This window comes from Rhinolophus sinicus, chromosome 17, assembly GCF_057876585.1.
Source record: "Rhinolophus sinicus isolate RSI-liver-muscle chromosome 17, RSI-T2T, whole genome shotgun sequence".
In the NCBI taxonomy this organism is placed as follows: domain Eukaryota; kingdom Metazoa; phylum Chordata; class Mammalia; order Chiroptera; family Rhinolophidae; genus Rhinolophus; species Rhinolophus sinicus.
Window position 1 is genome coordinate 130,862,245 of NC_142517.1, and position 21,201 is coordinate 130,883,445.

A 21,201-nucleotide genomic window follows, 5' to 3' on the forward strand; every position below is an offset into this window, starting at 1 on the left:
CCATCATCAAGTAAGGCCGTATGGGGCCCCTTTAAGAACACCTGGGAGTGCAACCACCCTGTCTCAGCCACAGTCTCGGCTGGTTTTCACAGCCAGAAGTTATGGGGACTTCTCTCCCTGGCACTGGAACTCTGAGCTGGGGAGATTGCTGTGGGGCTGGGACCCCTCACTTCTCCAGAGGGTATCTCTGCAGCCAATATACCTCCCAATTTTTTTTTCAAGGACAATTTATATTCACTTGCTGATGCCTCTGACTAAACATACTTCAAACATAGCAGAAGTTAGAGAGTCTGTCAGGTGAAGCCATTTCTTGCCAACAGCTAAAGGTGGTCCACGAAAAGTGATGTGAACATCTTTAAGCTGAGGCCCTGGCTTGGGGCAAACAGCTGGTGGATGGACCTGGTCCTTCTGGCCTGGATGGGGGGGCCTCCGAGGAACTAATGGTTCTTATACTTATGCTTGATGTGCTTCCACAGCCCCTGGTTGATGTATTCATACATCAAGTCTGTGCCTTGATCGAAGGCTTGCTGGAAAAATGGTGCCCACAGCGATGATAAGGGTGAAGGTGGAGGTTCTACGGAACAGCAGGGAGTACAACCTCCCAGTTAACTTCAGGACCACCATGTTTCTCCCTTCCTCCCAATTTTTAATGGTCACAACCAGTTCTGTGCCTCTGACCCTCCTACTATTCTCAAGGTGGCTTCTTCTGTATGCCCTTAGTTGTAGGGCTTCTGTTCAGCTAGACTTCAGGAGAATCTCAATGATGGGTGTTCTGTAGTTTAGTTGTAACTGATGTGGTCCTGGGAGGAGGTGAGCACATCGTTTACCTACTCCATCATCTTAGCTGGAAATCCTCAGGAACATAATTTTGAAGGAGTTTATAACCCTGCATCTGCTAACTGTGCAACTTTATCCATTTCCAGTGCCCCTCACCCTACCTTGCCAGTTACTAACTCACATACCACATATAAACATTCCCAACTGGTCCTGCAGGCCCCAGAAGCTATCTGTTGTTAAAAGCTACAACAATAGGAACTGCTACATCATCAACTTACTGATCATAACTAAGTCTCAGGGAGTTAGTATCATAAACAGTAATAACTTTTACTTGGAAGAAAGCCATAAAATTCGGTGATGGTTTTTAATATAGAAAATGACACATTTCTCTTTAAAAAGAAAGACAGAAAACAAATCTTAGCACACAGAAGTTAAAGCAACTATTAACCAAAAAAGTACAATAAACTTAAAAGGCCCCCTTAGCCTTCATACTAATTCTAATAAGGACTCCTCCTCACAGGAACCTAATCCTGAAGGCTTACCACGTCATACTTCCAACCTCTTGCCCCAGTTTAAAAGTAAAAGGGAAAGACTCATATTCACAAGTAGATGGAAGCAATAATTCCAGTACAGTAGAAATAAATCCAGTAGATAACTTCCGAACAAGTTACTTTATTCTGATGAAAAAAAGTAGTAGTTAGCAATTCAAAAGTTATCTTCCAAGTAAGATACCACATACATAAAGTCATTAATGGACTTAAAAGCATATGACAGAAATGTAACACATAGGACCATCAATTTGGTTCTTGTTCCTCAAAAATAAATCCTCATGTAGCATTGCTCCCAAAAACATTTCTCTTGCTGCTAGAGCTCCATTCAGACTCCAGGCCAGGAGGCAGAGGGACACTGTTTCTCTGGTTATTTTCAATACCTCAATCTTCAAGCAAGTAATTAGGGTTAACTACCAAGTAGGGATCGTCTTCATAGCTCTCACTTCCTTCTGTGGAGCCTTTTAATCCAGCTTGGGTGAGCTCAATTAGAACATGATCCTGTGAAACACAAACATTTGTTCTCAGGTTTCCAGCTGTATTATAAAAATGCCCAGATACACAGGCCTTGAGCTTTCTTCTGAGTGCTTGCTACCAGCAATTTCTTTCATTTCCCCTCCAGAAACTCCGAGAAAAAGGACTAAAGCTTAAAACCATTATCAAGGTTCTGATAAACCCCCTTCCCATTAGGTAGATCTTTTGACACCATAAGCCTCCTTTAAAAAAATTAAGAAATATATAAGTAAGCTGAACAGACGTTGTGATTTTATTAAGATTTCCTGGCATATTACATCAAGTACGTGTAAATATAATTTCAAAAAAGAACATAATACATGAAGTTTAAGATTATTTAAAATCCTCTGATAAATATGTTCATCATTCTGTTTATCACTCTGACAAAAGTGTTTAGTTTTACTTAGTATTATGCTAATTTTAATTACTGGCCACTGAACTCTTTCATTTACCATCCATTCATTTAGAAGTAGAATCTAAAGATAATTAACATGAAAAAATTTTCATTCTTATCTATGAGCTAATAAATAAAAGAACATGTCATGTGGCTCAAAAATCTTGTTAGATTTCAAGCCTATGATGTACCTATGAGTCAGCTTAAAATGTCCACAAATGAGAACTCTTAGCCAAGCTCATATGGAGGAACTCAAGAAATAGTTATTTGATTCTAAGAGGTGTGGCAAAGTCCCACAGAAAGACCACTAATGACACTAAGAGGGACTGGACACTTTCAAGCACTCTGTGTACTAATAATACCCTCACAGGAAGAACATTTAATCAGGCAGTACAAGTTCTCTAGTCTTTTGCATTGAGTTAGCTCAGCCAGTGAGTCGAACGTAAAAAGGTAGTACCAGTTTAGATCAGTTATTTCATAATGTGTCCCAATGTGGATTTCTTGCATGGGTCATTTTATCTTACACTGATCCCTGTTGAAAGCTGGCGAGTCATCAGCAGCTGGGTTTAAGTTCACAGAACCAAATAAGATCACTTAGGTAGTGAATGTAAATAGAAAAGAGGTTTGAGGACTGAGCACAATACTCCATTTAAAAAGTGACAAGAGAAAGATTCAGAAAAAGAGACTAAGAGGTAATAACCAGTGAGATGGGAGAAGACCCAGGAGAATATGTTGACTCAGAAGCCAAGTAAACATAATATTTCTAGAAGGAGTGATCAACTGTGACAAATACTGACAGGTTGAATACTGAGACTGGCCAATTGATTTGAGTAGAGAAAGTATGCATGAAATGGTCCTTTAACACCTTGCGTACGGCGGGGTTTAAATCCCTCGTGAAGATTCTCGTGATCCGTACGCAACGTGTTAAGACAGTAGGAGAATGAATTGACTAGGGAAAAGTAATAGCATAGGGCAGTGCTACTGTGAGGTCGATAAGATAGAAGTATCTACTTGAGATATGTGGTCATGAATTTAAATAAGAACGGGCACACGGCTGTATGTGCCCAGATACTTTTAAGTGCTTGGATATAGGTACAAAGAATTAAATTTAACCAAGGCTCGAGTTTTGCAAGTAAAACAAAGAGTGAATGAAGTTGAAAGTAAAAGAAAAGAACAATGACTGGGATGGACCACAGAATGTAAGCTGGGTAACAGAGGTAAGCATATGAGGAAGATGAAACGTAGAAAATAGGTAATAGTGGTCAGGATGTTTGAAGGTTTACGGTAATGGCAATAGAAAGATTAAAAACACTCAAATAAGAAGACCCTAAATCCACCTCCCTAGATATAACTTACATTTTGCTTTTTTTTTTTTAGCAGAGGAAATAAGTCAATTAATTGCTGTTAACTTTTACAAATCACAATTCTGACTAGACCCCAATGATTCAAAATAAATGAACATCTAATGAACCTACACAGATATGAGGCATGAGCTCCCTCCCTCATTAATACCCAGGCAAGCAAGTTCTGTACGTACATAGTGGATGAGTCGATAAATGACTTTCTCTATGATTCTCTTTTTATTTATAAGTTCCTCTTCAGAATCTATTTCTGATTCAATTTCCTTCAAGTACCAGTTAACAAGCTCACTCCTCTTTAATGCCGATTCATCCTCTTCTGCAACAAAAAAATACAATTTAAAAGGATTAAATTATCTTTCTAGCAAATTGTATTGTCAATCCTTGGGGTTTGCATACACAAGATAATGTACAGATTAGATAAACATCAACAAGTCAGCAAGTACATCTGCTGAAATAAGGTTTGCAACATTCCAACATAAGTCTGAAATAACTTGTCATATTACTTGTATGACAGTATGCCTGACTTTATCCTGAAAAGAAAAATCGAATCAAATAGATTATAAGAAACAAGTTTCTTAAAGCTACTAAGACTTCAAAGTATGAAGGTGTTTCCTTCACCTTCTTATGCTTTACGTGTAAGAATGTTTGCCAACAGCAATTGAAGCATAAACTAGGAATGAAATAACACCAAGCAAAACTTCTTAAATATACCTTTTCCTCTTTGGAAAAAGGAAGACTTTATGGAAGTGAGGTCAGCTGAGAACTAACATCCATGGGTATTCACTCAAAAAAATAAAAATTAACAATTTATTCCAACAAGATCTATCCATGCTGACTGAACTGACTGCTTCTTGGAGTCCAAAGAACTCTAAATTCACAAGAATAGTTGGAACCTGGATAACAACTATCATAGAAATAAAGTATAATAAAATTCTACTTAGTCTTGATTCTAGCAATTGCTACTAAAATGCAACGTCAAAATAAGAAAATTCTAGCTTTACTGATAATAACGCCTTTGAAGTTTTATTATGGTTGCGTAGTAAGCATTCAAGATCACTGATAGATTTTGCAACTTTAAGCAAAATGACGCATTATACAATGAAACCAATTTTACCATAGGCTAATTGATAGAAACAGGAGTTGAAGTTCCTATGGCATCTGATCAATGTTATAAAACTAAACGGCATTATTTGAGGACCTGCTGTACTGAAACTTCAGTGGTTTGCCCAAATGTTTCTTCCTAAGTGACCTCCTTGGTTTAAAGTTGTGCTCCCTCATACTGGACTAAAGAACAGCTGTCTACCTTAAGACTGAGAACTAGTAACTTACGTGGCTGGGTGAACAGTCTTTCTTCTTTTTAAGGAAAGGAAGAAGACCTAGAATTTATCTATGGAATGCAGTGTCTGGGTGCTAATCATATCTTTACCCCATCAATGGTCTGCCATGCTGAAAACTTAGTTGCATGAGAGAGAAAGAGAATAATAACGAAGTGTAAATGTGAACACAAGAACATGTGAGCTCCCAAATCTTTTTATGTGAGGCGGGAGTAGAGGTAAAATCTGTTTGTCCCATTGGCCTCTTTACTGCCTTCTCTCCTCCCTCTCACTGGTCCATAGTTCTCAGGAAAATGAGGGCAGAAATTACAGAGCTCTGATCTTTAGTAAGCGAAGACAATCTCGGCGTTCTTTTACTCCATCAGATGAGACACTGTTGACAGAATCTGAAGGCCAGCAGATTGGAACTTTTAAAGAATGACCTGATGCTTCACCACCAAATTAAAGTTTTAAGCACGATTCCTTGATTTCATAATTTTTCCTTCTGCCTTGTGGCTAACTATAGGTTGATAAACTTGGAATAGCAGATAAAGCAGTAAGGGTTAAGAAATGTACTAGTGTCCAGATATCACACTTTACCTGTGGAGAAATGAAGGTTTTACTTCATTGTACTTATGCTGACAGAGTATTCTGAGTTCAATTACTTGCCTATGAAATATAAATACCCTAGGAGTTCATACATTTTAAATAAAGCCATTGTAAGGAATAGTGATTTTGCATCTGTAGTAACATTTAAATCTTATGTTATCAAACCCCAAATTATGCTTTAAAACTATTAAAACTGGCCAAGAACATTAATAATAAATCATAAACCTTTGTCTGACAACAAACTGGTGGGGAAATGTCCCAGCTGGTAGATATGTTGATACCTGCAGATCTTTGCCAAAGTGAGCTTGTCTAAAAATTCATCATCTCTTCCGACCAAACACAATTTTCAGCCATCAGAGGTGGTTTATGTGAATATAGTTCACGTAAATGACTGAGCACATGAGCCACACACACTAGGTAGAACCTCACCTTCTTCCATCTTTCTGAGGTGAAGCACAATAAGGTTGGAGATTCGGCAGTATTCGGAGAAGCCCAGTTTTAAGGAGGCTTTTGGCACAGAATCTTGGTTTATGTCTTCACCGTGGCCGTTGATTTCATTCACAGGAGCAGGGCTGTCAGCATGACCTAAGTGAAACATCAACCACCTGAATCTTCTTCCTGTGCCTCCAACACTCCCTTATCAAATGTTTATAAATATACTACCTGTATTTTAATACCAATTTCAAAACAGGCACAGAGGTATACTCAGTATTTAAAATTTTTACAAATAAAAATTAAAAGCAAATTTGTAAATGCCACTAGTGAAGACAAACTAATTTGGAAGGAATGGGAAGAATGAGAGATATAGATTTCATAATGTAAAAGTGCATTTGCAATATTATCCACAAATTTTTAAATTCGAATTTTTTGGTTTTAATATACTCAAGAAAATGTTTTTAATTCAAAAGCAAAATAACAATATAAATAAGGCTGGGGAATTAGGAAGTGTGATCAAACTATACGGTGAATGTTTAAGTTAAAAAAAATTTATTACAGTAAAAGACACATTCCCATTAATCCCCCTCAAAATACTCCCCTTTGCTTTGAATACACTTATCTCATTGTTCTTGCCACTTTCTGAAGCAGTTCTGGAATTCCTCTTTTGTGAGTGTCTTTAGTTGTGCTGTCGTGGCTACCTCCACGTCCTAAATCGATTCAAAATGTTTTCCTTTCACGGTCACTTTGACTTTAGGGAAGAACTAGAAGTTGCACGGTGCCAGATCTGGTGAATAAGGGGGACGAGGACACACCGTAATGTTTTCATTGCACAGAAATTGCCGTATCAGAAGTGATGTGTGACACAGAGCGTTGTCAAGATGGAGAATGAAGTAAAGACACTCAAAAGAGGACTTCCAGAACTGCTTCAGAAAGTGGCAAGGATGATGGGATAAGTGTGTTCGAAGCAAGGGGGAGTATTTTGAGGGCTATTAATGGCAATGTGTCTTTTACTGTAATAAATTTATTTAAACATTCACCATATCTTTTGATCACACCTCATAAGGCCACTCTCACCACTTTGGTGTGTTTTGTCTTTTAAGCGTATATATTTTATATCAACTAGTTGAATTTTAACTTGTAAACCGTTCATACAATTCAATATCCATTTTTTCTCTTTTGCTACATATGTAAACTTCAAAACCATCCACTAGTGCATTTTTACCATGACATCTCAGAGAACATCTAGTCCCTAATTCCAGAACAGTCATAAGGACAAACATCTCACCATTGATGCCACCTGGTCCCTCATCTACCTCCATCTGGGCCTCTTCTTCTTGATCTAAATTGACATCAGGCGTTTCCACACGGATGATTGATTTGTTTAGTAACCTGAAAGCTTCCTTCACATGTTTAGGCTGGACCTAAACCAATCAAGATGAGGTAAATTGTTAAGTCAATCCCCTTGATATACCAAACAGATTTTCTTCATAGGAAATTACAGTGGTATTATGGTTTTCTCACACTCTCCCTCTCACACACATAAAATATGGTAGTACCATAAATTTACCAGGATGGCTCAAAAGACCAACAATATCGAGTATTGGGGAGAATGCAGAACAACTTTTATTCACTGCTGATGAGAATATAAATTGATATAACCATATGGAAAACTGTTTTGGCAGTCTTTACTAAACTGAACACATGTACAACCTATGACCCAACAATTCCACTCCTAGGTATATATACCCAACAGAAATGTACACATATACACATCATACTGAACAAAAGACATGTATATCCCATGAGAACCCAAATTGGAAACTATCTAAATGTCCCTTGACAGAAGAATGGGTAGATCATTGTGATACATTCATTGATAGATTATCATTAAAACAAACTATGGCTACACAAATTACAGATGATTCTCTTAGTGTTAATGCTGTATGAAAGAAACCAGACACAAGGGAGAACATATTCTATGACTGCACTGTATAGACTGTAGAAGCAGGAAAAAACTAAGGTGACAGAAGTCAGAATAATGGTTAACCTTAAATCCTCACATATATGGTCAAACAGTCTTTAACAAGGGTGCCAAGATCACCCATTGGGGAAAGACAGTCTCTTTAACAAAAGGTGTGGAGAAAACTGGATATCATATACAAAAGAATGAAGCTGGATGCTTGCCTTACACAATATAGAAAAATCAACTCAAAATGGATTAAAGACTTAAAACTCTAAAACCATCTATAAGAAAACAGAGGAAAAGCTACATGACATTGGATTTGGCAATGGAGTTTTAAATATGACATCAAAAGCACAGGAAACAAAAAATAAAATTGACAAATGACACTCTAGCCAATTCAAAAACTTGAGTATCAAAGGAAACAATCAATGAAGCAACCTAAAGTATAGGAGAAAATACATGCAAATTATATCTGATAAAATATCTAAAACAAAGAATATTCATTAGAGCATTATTCACAATAGCCAAGAGATAGAAGCAACCTAAATATCCATTGACGGATGAATGGATAAAGAAAATGTGGTATATACATATAATGGAACATTATTCAGTCTTAAAAAAGTAAATCTTGTCACAGACTACAACATGGATGAACTTTGAGGACATTATGCTAAGTGAAATTAACCAGTTACAAAAAGACAAATAGCACTATGACTCCACTTGTGAGGTACCTAAAGTAGCCAAACTAGAAAGTAGAATGGTGGTTACCAGGGGAGATCGTGTTCAATGGGTAGTTTCAGTTTTGCAAGATGGAAAAGCTCTAGAGATCTATTGTAGAACGATATGAATATAGTTAACACTGCTGAACTGTACATTTAAAAATGGTTATGATGGCAAATTTTGTTATGTGTTTTTAACCACAATTGGAAAAAAAGTTGAAAACAACCTAATTAACCATCAGTAGAGAATGGTTAGAGTACCATGTAGTCATTAAAAACAGAGAAAAAGAATAATGGTTATCTTTAGTGAAGGGTAATAATAATTGTGAGGAAACAGAAAGGGAGGCTTTTGGAGTTCAGTAATTAATGTTCTACTTCCTGATCTGGGTATAGGTTACACAGGTATGTTCACTAAAGTTAAAAAATAAGCTGTACACTTGTAATTTTTGCATTTTTCAGCATGTATATTTTGCTTTAACAAAAAAGCTTACTTAAAAGAAAAATGAAATGTCTATGTTTTGGGGGGGATTGCTTTAAGGCCTTTTACAAATAACCAACAGTCTCTCTAAATCTACAGATAACAACAGATAAACCCAGTACAGCGGTCTTTTTTTTTAAATATGCTAAATTCAAGGAAACTTTAAGTTATTTAGTCAATATCAAGACATATTCTAGTAAACGTAGTGGTCTATACAACTAAACAAAGAATACTTTGGAAAAAGAAAAAGATCAAGTTATTTATGGGAGAAAAATTAACTATCAACGGCTGGCCTCAGATTTCCCCATAGCAACAGTTAATGTCAGGATACAGTGGAAAAATTCACAGAAAAGAAAGTATGTGCCAAAGGTTGTACATCAAGCCAAACCGTCATTCAGGGAAAAGCTACAAATAAATCATGCTGAACATAACACTAAGAGAATATTATTCTCACGAATGTCTTTTTATTACTTTCATCAAACTCTTCTTAAAAAAGGGCAAATTTTAATCAGCCAAGAGATGGATTAGGAAATCAAGGCAAAATAATCTCCACTGAACCTTGCATATATTTAGCTACAAAACTAAAACTAATGTGGGAATTAAGAGTAACAGAACACAACTGAAATGGTATATGCACTGAAGATAAGTAATATTAACGAATAACAATGGGAAGGGAATGGAAGAGAACAGGAAGACCAGAGAAATAAATTTGCTGATTGCCTCTCTTCTGTAATAGATGAGTCAAAATATGGTAAATCAAGTGATAGATAAACATATCTGACTGCAAAACGGTAAACATTAAGATATTATTTACTAAACTCGGGGTTGACAGGGAGGGGAGTCGGAAATATAAAATATACTAATTTTATCACCGTTCACAGTAGGGAACCAATAGATAACTAAGGGCATAATATCAAGCTGTAATAATAAAAGTTACCACTAAAATAAAACGCAAACTTTCTGAATAGCAAACTGCATGTATAAGCAAAAGCAAAGAGGTCACATAATGAAAAATCTTTTCAACTATAAAAAGAAAAAACAAAATAAACCTCTCACACCACTAAATATAAATATAAATGGGTTTAACTTATGTATTAAAAGCAAAAAGATGTTCCATTTGAGTCAATAAACAACTCCATGTTCTGTGTGTGTGTATATACACACACATATACATATGTATATGTATATATATGATACACTTAAACTTATTGGGAAATGCCAGTAAGTAAAATGTTAGGCAAGGTATACCAGACAAAGAAAGTGGAGTTCATGCCAACAAGCATCAATGAGACAAAGGCACACACTAAAGTTAGAGGGTACAAATCACAATGAAAATACATATATCAGTTAAGAGAGCAACAATATTAATGCAGAAATTACAGGATAGACGAATACAGAGACAATAATTACATTATTGGTAGAGAAATAAAAGCTATTAAGACTTAATTTAAGTCTCAATTTAGAGAAGATACAGACCAAAAAATCTATAAGAAACAGAAGGCCTATATAACATAAGGTAATCTCCCCCTTTACACACACACACACACACACACACACACACACACACACACGAGGGTGCCAAAAAATGTATGCACATTTTAAAAAATGAAAAAACTATTAATTATAATATTCAATATACTACAAAAGATGAATACAAGTCACGTTTGACTTCTGCAATTACAAGAGATGCTCAAAGTGGTTACCATCAGTGTCCAGACGCTTCTGATTACGGCGAACTACTGCTTGAGCAGCATTGACCAACGTTGACCATCTCTTGAAATGAGTATACATTTTTTTGGCACCCCCAGTGTGTACACGCGCACACACACACACACACACACACGCATACACACAATTTGTATATTGTAAACAGACACTAGGCCTTTCTTTAAAGTTCCCATAGAACATTTATGAAAATTGGCATCAGGCTACAAAGAAAGCATCCATAAATTCCAGAAAAACACAACCTAAATTAGAAACACATTATTTTCTTATCACAATGTAAGAAAATTAAAACAAGCAAACAAAAAACACATTCTAAATCGACATTAATAAACTATTAAACAACTCTTAAGAGTGGATAATTTTCCAGGAAAATTTGGCTTACCAAAACCAACTCAAGAAGAGATAGAAAATCTAAACAAGACTGATTTCCATGGCAGAAATTAAAAACCATGAACCAAAATTATACCAGACTCAGAAGGTTTTGAGAATTCTTATTATAAAATTGAAAACAATTTCAATATAACAGAAAACTGTTTTAGAGGAAAAAGGGGAAAACTTCCAAAATTTTTTCAGGAAATAACTATGGTTCCAAAACAAAGACTGCAAAAACAAACAAAAACACCTAGAGACAATTTCATTTTTGACCATTGTTTTAAAAATTCTAAATAACAGCAAATAGAAGCCAGCTGCATTAAAAGACCAAGTAGGATTTATTCCAGAAATTCAAGGATGGCTTGATATTAGAAAGTCTGTAAGTTTATTTTCCACATGAATAGATCAAGGAGGGAAAAAATCATGATTAACTCTATAGACACTGAAAAGACATCTGGTAAAACAATCTTCTTGCTAAAAACATTCAAAATAGGAATACTAAATGTCTATTTCCTATTGATAAAAACATATCTCAGCCACAGAGGCCAAGAAAAAAATGGCCCAATGTTGTTATTATTATTATTACACATTGTACTGCAATTGAAAAAGCCAAAGTAAAGTAAATTAGTGGAGAAAATGGGAAAAGATTAAAATAAAGTTTATTTTTCATTAAGACTGGAAAGAAGAACATATGCCATTATATCATTTGCAGATAAGAATAGTATCTGGAAAATCAAGAGATTCACTGAAAAATTACTACAAACAATAAAAGATGTCAGTAAGGTACAAAACTAGCATACAGAAATCAATAGTTGATATATACAAACAATGACCAGTTAGAAAAAAAAGAAAAAAGTCCACCTTCAAAACCCGAAAGGGAAAAATATAAAATAATAAATTCAGTAAGAAATATGCAAAAACTATATGAAGAAAAGTTTAAAATCTACTAAATGAAACAAAAGAAGGCTTAAGTGGAAAGACATTGACGGCTGTGGCAGTCATCAGTGCTGCTCACAAATGTTTGCTTCTCTCATTCTAGGCAATCAACAGGAAGGCACATCTTGATCCACTTGGATTTAGGCACAGCCGTGTTAATTAATCAATGAAATGTGAGCAGCAGTGCTGTGTGTCATTTCTAGACAGAAGATTAAGAGAAGGCATGTGATTCACCATCTTTTCTTTTCTCTACCTTTTGTGATCAAGGAAGCGTATGTCAAAAAAGAGCCTTCTATCAGCCTGAATCGGAATGACATGAAGAGCCCCGTGTTGACATAAGTAAACATGTAGCATGAGTAAAAAAGAATTTCTGTTTAAAATGGCTGAGATTTTTACAGCAGCATAACCTAGATTCTAACTGCTATACTGTTTTCTTGGATAGGAAAAAACCATCATAAAGATGTTAATTCTCCCTATTAATAAATTTAATGTTCTTTCAATAAAAATATTGATAATTATTTTTAAAAACTAAGTCAGCTGATCATTAAATTCATAACAGCCAAAAAAGAATAATGCAGTGGAACTAGCTGTACATTGAAAATATAAAGCCCCATTGATTAACATATTGTGGTACTAATGCAGGAGGAGAATGACAGACCAGTGGAAGCGAACAGAAAGTCCAGAAAGAGATCCTAACAAATCCAAGAGTTTAATATATAATAATGGCACACCAAATCAGCGCGGAAAAGATGGATTGTTCAATAAGTGGCTTTGGAACAACTAGGAAACTAGCTGAAAAAGAATCAAGTGATTCATACCTACATCTTACAGCATAATAAATACCAAATGTTTGAAAGATTTAAGTACACACAACAAAAACATTTAAGAGCATGAGGAAATCCTGAGAGAATTCATTTATAATCTTACAGAAGGGAAGGATTAGTAAAACAATAAATAAAAAATACACAAAGAATATGATCATAAAGATAGAAAGGCTCTTAAATACATGTAAACATACTCAATTTCACTCAGAAAATATATTTGTGTATATATGCATATACATGTGTGTGTTTATTTTCATATCGTGGATTTGCTACCTATTTAAAGACCAAAAAAAAGGAGAGAAAGAAAAATCTATTAAAGATTCCCAAGAAGGGGTGCCGGTTAGCTCAGCTGGTTAGAGGTTGGTGCTAATAACACCAAGGTGGCCAGTTTGATCCCCGCATGGGCCACTGTAAACTGTGCCTTTAAAAAAAAAAAAGGTTCCCAAGACTCCTCAGTTCAATGACACTCAGGAAACATCGCAATGGGGGAAAAAAACATACAAATGTTAGCATGGTTTAACACGTTGCGTACGGATCACGAGAATCTTAACGAGGGATTTAAACCCCGCCGTACGCAACGTGTTAAGATTTCCCTCCACAACCTATTCCTTTTCTGCAGATTCCACTATATTCTGCCGGATACCCTATGCTCTTGCTAAACTTTCCACTCTCACTCATTTTAAAACTGCCTATCAAAATCCTACATGCCCTTCAGTAATCAGGTTTAAATGTTGGCACCTCCCTAAACCCTCCTCATTCTTTAGGAAATAATTAATTGATCTCTGTACTCTCTCTTTGCTGGTGACACTCCATCATAATATCCACCCTCCTATAGTTCACATGCTTAATTAAATACGTCTTGCTCCTCCACATTATCGGCATTGGAAGGAAGGCAGCGGCTCTAATTCATCTCTTATCCCACAAAGATGTCCGTTAAATGTCAGGTCAATCAAAGAATATTAAATGAGCTAGTGTGAAAGTACTTTGTAAACAGTAAAGCACCCTATCGGGGAATTTGAAAAATTAAAAAAGCCAAAAAAGTGAATCTATGGAATAGAAATTGGTGATTGAAGTCAGAACAGTGGTCACTTCTGGGAAGTGGGCTAAGGCTGAAAAAGGGCAACAGGGAACTTTTAGGGACAGAAATGTTCTTTACCTTGAGAGGGACGGTCAATAAGGATATATATATACATAAACGTCAAAGCTATACATTTTCCTCTGTAAATTATTCATCAACCATAGCATTAACATTAACATAGCCAAACACTTTTTTCAAACAAAACCTTACATCATCTAATATATAAAGCTAGGTAACAGGAGGGTGGCTTTGCTTGAAACAGAGATGAAGGCTTGAATGCCGTTCCACACTGCTCACCAGTTACTCCCTAAGTACCCACTGACATGTACCTGTAGAACCCAGGATTCAGAGAACAGTTTAATAACCACATATTACACATACCCATTTGAGGCCACAGGCTCTATTATTATAACTGCATCCCCAGCCCTGAGGCCTAGTGTGTTGTAGGGTTTAAATAAAATTTTCTTGAATGAATGGCATTAACAGTAACTCACCTCTGTATGTACTCTATAATCTATGGCACGGTTATTTCATTACTATTAACCTAACTTGCTTGACAGCAATCTTCTTCAAGGGAGAAATACCTAAGACATGTATCCTATGAGCACTCAACAGTTATATAAAAATAAATCTGCAGCAAATGCTAGCATATCCCACACCAAAGAGGAAAACATGCTTATAAGCCATGACGTTCAGTGACTCTGATACCTCATCACAGCAGTGCATTCGAGCCATTGCCTCCGAGAGACGGATCATGCTCTCCAGCTGCCGCACTGTAATCCTCCACGACGACCTGGTTACTCCAGAACCATCCCTCTGGCGGAGACGTTTATACTGCTCCACAATGAAGTCCTCCGACTCTCTGGAAATCTGTTCCAGAACATCACTGAAGTCAGAGCACTTCTACTCGGTGGGAGCTGTGTTAAATACAGGGTTAAGAGCCTTCCAGGCGGAGGCACTTTGGGGAAGTGACAGTCAAAACTCTGAAACTAACGACAAGGAATTAGTACTGAAATGCCTTTCAACAGAAAACTAATGCTCAGGAAGCCTGTGAATGTCATGTATTAATTTAATGAGCAAGAAGGCAGCAGGATTAGTATGTAAGCAAATGACCATTTCTAAGATACGTAACAAGCTGAAGCAATGGAATAGGATGTACTATCTTTCCACCCAAGACGCCAGAGCTCATTAAACGAATGAATGCTCAGGCGCTATTCTTGAAACTCAGTTAATTAACTCATGCTATCTTTGGGAAAAAGATATATACACACACACACACATATTTATCAACTATGTCAGTAAATATTATTTGTTGAGTAACAACAAAGTGAGGCACACTAAAGAATCCTTAGTTTTTCAGAGCAAGGAACTCAGCGTATTAAGCATGCCAAGGTCACAGAAGGACTGGTACAGTCATGGAGAACAAATGTCTCTTTATACACAAGTGACCTATAACCCTTAGTTTTAAATGACTAAAGCCTCTTTTGGGACAGCGAGAGTCAATCCCAATATTGTGAATAATCAAGTGAAGATGGAGAATTAAAATCTAAGGGTAACTCCTCCCAAAAGTCAAGCCAACAATAGCATAAAATTCTAGAATCAACCAGAATCACAATCTATTTTTCGCATTCTAGTTTAGGAAATGACAAATAAAACAGATGCATTATGGAGGTTTATTTCAAAAATAAATGTCCAAGTGAGTATCCTGGATCCAGTGCAGATTCAATCCAATGAACTACATCAATTACTATAAAACAGTCATCCATGTTCATTCACAATTACCTACAGGAATCCAAGTTTTTCCTCAGAGAAACATATGAGAGCATCCAGTAGACTACTGCTTTAAGCACATACACATTTTTATGAATCTTAGGAATGCTTGAAATAAAAGGATGTCCTACTTTATTAGGTTATTCAAAATCTTCACCCATAAAAAAGTTTTTATTAGTACCTAACAAGTAAAAGAAATGGAATTGTTCAGATTATTTTTAAAATTTCCTTTTCTCAACTCTCTAAAGAAACAAACTATTCTAAAAATATAAACAAAAAGACCAACCAACCAAACCAACCTTAAAAAAAAAAATCACCAAACAAGTACAGGTTCAATGTTTTTCCATATAACCCTTTTGTCTAAATGCCACATTAATATACCCACTATGCTCTCCCTATTCCAATACAAACAGGACAGGTTACCTTTGGCTTAAATTGTCTTGCAAAGAGAAGATACCTCCTGATATCATCAAGGGAATAGACACGATCAATCGAATCCTCAATTCTTGAATGCAAGTCTACTATACGTCTGGCAATAGCATAATCTGTAACCTAATTCAAAACAAAGAAACCACTTTGATCAGTCACAGCAATATCCACTCTAGACTGTACCAGGCATTAAGAAATTATTTATAGCTAAAAATAAGCTCTAATGTGCCACTGAAAGATGTATTCATAGGTGCAAAGTTTCTGAGGAAAGTTTGGTACCAGTTTCATTCAAACCCACGTTTAAATATATATACATATATACATATATACACACACACACACACACATACCCTTGCCCCACTCCAAGAATATTCCTGAAGGAATTAACAGACTTTAATAACAATAACAGAACAAAGATTTCTAGGGCCCTCAGTTATGTCACACTATTGCCTTAAGCATGTCTAAAAGTATTTACTCATGCAGCTCTCATAAAAACCTTATGAGGTAGGTAATTATTATCCCTATTTTACAGGTGAGTAAACTGAGGCCCAGAGAAGTTAAATAACTTGTCCAACATCACAGTAAGTAATGGAGCCAGGATTTGAACAGCCTAGCTTCAGAGTCTGTGCTCTTAGTCACTACATTATCTTGCCACTTGTTATATAATCATCACAGAATTATTTGACATTGAGAAAACTAAAAATCATAAAAATAATATGTAATTTACTCTAAAATGGTACAGAAAAAAACATCTTTACATGTAGATGTAAAGAGAGCAAATGATACAGCAAATGGGGCAAAATGTTAACATGTGACTAGAGTAAAGGTTACGTCACATGCACTATTTTATTTCTTGCAACTTTTCTTTAAGTTTGAAACTATTTCCAATTGAAAAATTTTAAAAAAAGTAATGGATCATGTACAAACAGAAATGTATGAAAATCAGGGGCTGGCCTGATGGTTCAGGTGGTTGGAGTGCCATGCTCCTAAAGCCATGGTTGCCGGTTCGATTCCCACATGGGCCCGTGAACTGTACCCTCTATAGCTAAGATTGTGAACAACAGCTCTCCCTGGAGCTGGGCTGCCGTGAGCAACTGGAGGTGTGAGCTGCCGTGGGCTGCTGGGTGCTGCCAGCATCGTGTGAGTGGCCGGCAACCATCGTGAGTTGCCATGGGCTGCTGTGTGCTGCCATGCGCCTCCATGAATGACCAGTGGCCAGCGTGAGTGGCTGGCAGCCAGCATCAGCTGCCGTGAGTGGCAGACTGGTGACTGACAGTCTCAGCCGGGGGGAACGCAGGCTCATAATACCAGCATGGGCCAGGGAGCTGTGTCCTACACAATTAGACTGAGAAACAACGGCTTGAACTGGAGTAAGGGGGAGGGAGGCGGAAGAAGGGGGTAAAAATATATATGAAAATCAGACAACTTCTGATTTTCTATGGAGGGCAAGTTGGGTAGGGGTGCGTAGTAGGTGAAATAATTACATGGATTTGTGAAGGAAAAAAAAAAACACCAAACCAAAACATAAAAACCTAAAATTCTGCAAACATTCACATAATGAAAGGCAGCTTTCATTTAGAAAATATTTAAAGTTTTGCTGTAAGCAAAAGGTATGCATTGTGTGTAATGTAATGTAGGGCCTCCATGCTCAGCAATGAACAGTACAGCCTACAATATTAATTTCTTACAGAATGTCATTTTGCATTTATTTCTGTGCACATGACTGAGCTCTACAATGTTATTTAAGTCTAAGTATAAATAACTAATAATGTTAGAATCTAAGTAAATCCACAACTTTACACTCAATCTTAAAAATGTTATATAATTAAGGGGAAAAAGATGATACACACAAGTAACAACTTTGTAAGATACAGGAAGACAAATGACTCTTGATTGGCAGGGGGGAAGAAATGTCTTTGGCATTCCAATTTTTTTCAAGCTTACTAAAAAAAACCACCCCAATAAAACAAAAATTCTTACAAAATATTAAGAAGTATGGTTGGGAATTAACTGTAATGTTTCCTTTTTCCTTTAGAGAATTAAACAGTAACAAAAACAAAAATCTTGATATTCCTCAACATAATTAAGTGGAATCAGCATTTCAAGTGACTTTATTTTGAGTTGCTTAATAAACCTTTGCCCAATCCTGTGCCCCTCTGAGGGAAATAAAAGCTCAGTGCAAACAACAGGCACCAGCTGTTCAGGAGTACATCTTCAAGCCTCGTCTCACTCAATTACTCAAATTGGAAATAACAAAGGAAGCTAAGAGCGACAACTCATCGTTACCTCATTACATTCATCCACAAGTATAAAGAAGAGATCAAATCGGGACATGATGGGAGCCGACAAATTTATATTCTGTTTCAATGATTTTGATCTGTCATAGTGTCCACCGATTGGGTTTGCTGCTGCCAAAATGGATGTCCTGGCATTCAGAGTAGCCTGACCACAAAAGAGAAAATTGTGACATAACGTTTAATCTCATTCATAATTAACTATATGCAAAGCAAAACACCAAGCTGTCACACAGCACACAGGCACTCCCACACCATGATGGTGGTATGCCGTGCACACCCTGTAAGTCAGCAATTGTTTGTTAGGAATTTATCTTGCAGCTAGGTACAGGAAGAAGTATGTTCAAGGATGTTTAATACAATATTGTTAGTAACCAAAAGGCTGGAAATGACCCAAATGTCACTCTGTAGGTGTCTAAATGGGGTGCACACAGTTGAAAGCCATGCAGTAATAAAAAAGCTGAGTGGGTCGAATACGTGTTGGTATAGAAAGATTGGCAAAATAAAATTATGAAGTTAAATGAGCAAGAACAAAACTATTTGTATTATGCTTATTTGTATATAAAATATTCCTAAAAGGGGCATACATTCAGCAGATATTTCTGAGTATTTATTAGTGCTGGGAGTTGCAGGTGAAGATTTCTTTTTATATTTTAGTGTACTGCTTAAATTTTCCCTAACTACTTGAATGTATTACGTTTGTTTAAAGTTTGATTTCTCTCTAATGTTGGTTACAATACTGTACAGTCATGCACCGCTTAACGAAGGGGATACATTCTGAGAAATGGGTTAGGCGATTCCGTGGGTGTACGAAGATCAGAGTGTACTTACACAAAGCTCAATGGCACAGCCCACTACACACCTAGACTGTGTGGTAGAGACTACTTACTGTCCTGGGCTACAAGCCTGTGCAGCATATTACTGTGCAAAACAACACGAGATTTAATCAAGCACGAGAGAAAATGATGCAATTGAGAGATGAGGTCAACATGAGCTGTATGAGGCTGCTGCCCATGTAACACGGCACACTGTTTTACAGCAAACTTTTTTTAGAAGTTGAAAGAGTATACTCTAACAATAAAAAGTGCAGTATAGTAAGTACAAAAAAAAAAAAAATCAGTAAATAGTCATTTATTAGTGTATTATATACTGCACATAATTGTATGTGCTGTACTTTATATAACTGGCAGTACAGTACGTATGTTTACACCAGCATCACCACAAACATGTGTTGCGTTCAGATATAAGGACTAAGACATCATCACAGGAATTTTCCAGCCCCATTATAATCTCATGGGACCACCAACATATATGTGGTCTACCACTGACCAAAACATCATTACGCGGTATATGACTATTCTTACAATTTTAATTTAAATAATCTGTTGACTTTTTTTGTTACAGTTGGAAACATGCTTTATCAAAGAATTTATAGAAGCTTTGTGGAAATTGTGACAAGTGAAACGCTGTAAGTTTCACCAGCACCCTCTACTTTCCGTCATAGCAACACATTTTCACAGTACCCTAAATGGCACCTATAATTTGGATTAATAATCCTCTGGGCTGTTATCCATTTCATGTTGAAAAAACACGGTTTATCCAGGTGAATGTCTGTAGAGCTACATTAACCCACAAGGCTAAGGCGTGATGCAGAGGGACAGCAGTGGACGCACGTACCTTCACTCCTGCTTTAGTGATGGAGATGGTCTGCTGTTCCATAGCTTCGTGAATAGCAACTTGATCCCGCACGTCCATCTTATCAAATTCATCAATACAACATACACCCTGTAACCAAACAAATCCAGCATAAGAAACTGCCCTTCAGGTGTCAAATGGTAAGTAAACTCAAAGTCTGCACCAGAGACCTTTCCATATTCTAAACTAAGATAGCTAAGTAGGCAACCCTAACTCCCTTGACTAGAGTAAGATTGGTTAATAGATCCCAGAGCTAGGGGGAACCATAAGCTTTTGCCTCATTTTATACTAAGAGCAAGACTAAAAACATAGTCATTTATTGCACTTTTACTCAACATAAAAACCTTGTGTGAATCTGAGTCAAAATATTCTGGGTCACCTTGGCATCAATTTTAGGCTGCAAAAGTGAAGGGTGAAATGGAAACAATGTTTAGAAGCGTGTATGGCTACAACTAATATGCCTCAGATCTAAATAATCTATGTCAAATACACTTAAATTGCAACAGACGTATTCTTAGAGGTGTCACGTTCTGGAAAGGAAAAAAATGCTGGGAATTCTAATAAAAGCAACCACACACGCTCAGGGCAGGCAATACTTTCCAGAGACTCTCAGAAGGCACTAACTAATGAGGACAATCCCAATTAAATTCTAGATCAATAAAACTGAATTATTTACCAAACATGCCATTTGTAAAGGACATCTTTTCAATAGAAACTTATAGATAGAGTAGGGGATATTCTTTTCTCCCCCCCCTTCTTCCACAGGGTAGGGGATATTCTGATTTCTTTATATCCAAGAATATAAAAATGTTCTTACATTATCAGCCAGCATCAAAGCTCCAGCCTCAATGACAAACTCATGAGATTCTTCATCTCTCACAACAGCTGCTGTTAAACCAGCAGCACTGGATGCTTTGCCACTGGTGTAGACAGCTCTGGGGCTGAACTCCTCTACATGCCTGTGG

At 36.6% G+C, this 21,201-nt stretch overlaps 1 protein-coding gene and 1 pseudogene across 1 annotated transcript in view; both read right to left on the reverse strand.

Moving 5' to 3' along the window:
• Window positions 1-265: 265 nt before the first annotated feature.
• LOC148754851 (cytochrome b-c1 complex subunit 9 pseudogene) lies at window positions 266-624 on the reverse strand (annotated as a pseudogene).
• A 796-nt stretch (window positions 625-1,420) lies between these two features.
• Window positions 1,421-21,201, reverse strand: part of MCM6 (minichromosome maintenance complex component 6) — a 34,518-nt gene continuing 14,737 nt past the window's right edge. The window contains exons 9-17 of the mRNA XM_019731162.3: window positions 21,054-21,195; window positions 20,219-20,326; window positions 18,534-18,689; window positions 16,242-16,370; window positions 14,757-14,918; window positions 7,239-7,374; window positions 5,945-6,100; window positions 3,770-3,909; window positions 1,421-1,826 (exon numbers count right to left, since the gene is read on the reverse strand). Coding sequence (XP_019586721.3) covers window positions 1,710-1,826; window positions 3,770-3,909; window positions 5,945-6,100; window positions 7,239-7,374; window positions 14,757-14,918; window positions 16,242-16,370; window positions 18,534-18,689; window positions 20,219-20,326; window positions 21,054-21,195 — 1,246 coding nt within the window. The 3' untranslated portion in view covers window positions 1,421-1,709. The remainder of the gene's footprint in view (window positions 1,827-3,769; window positions 3,910-5,944; window positions 6,101-7,238; window positions 7,375-14,756; window positions 14,919-16,241; window positions 16,371-18,533; window positions 18,690-20,218; window positions 20,327-21,053; window positions 21,196-21,201) is intronic.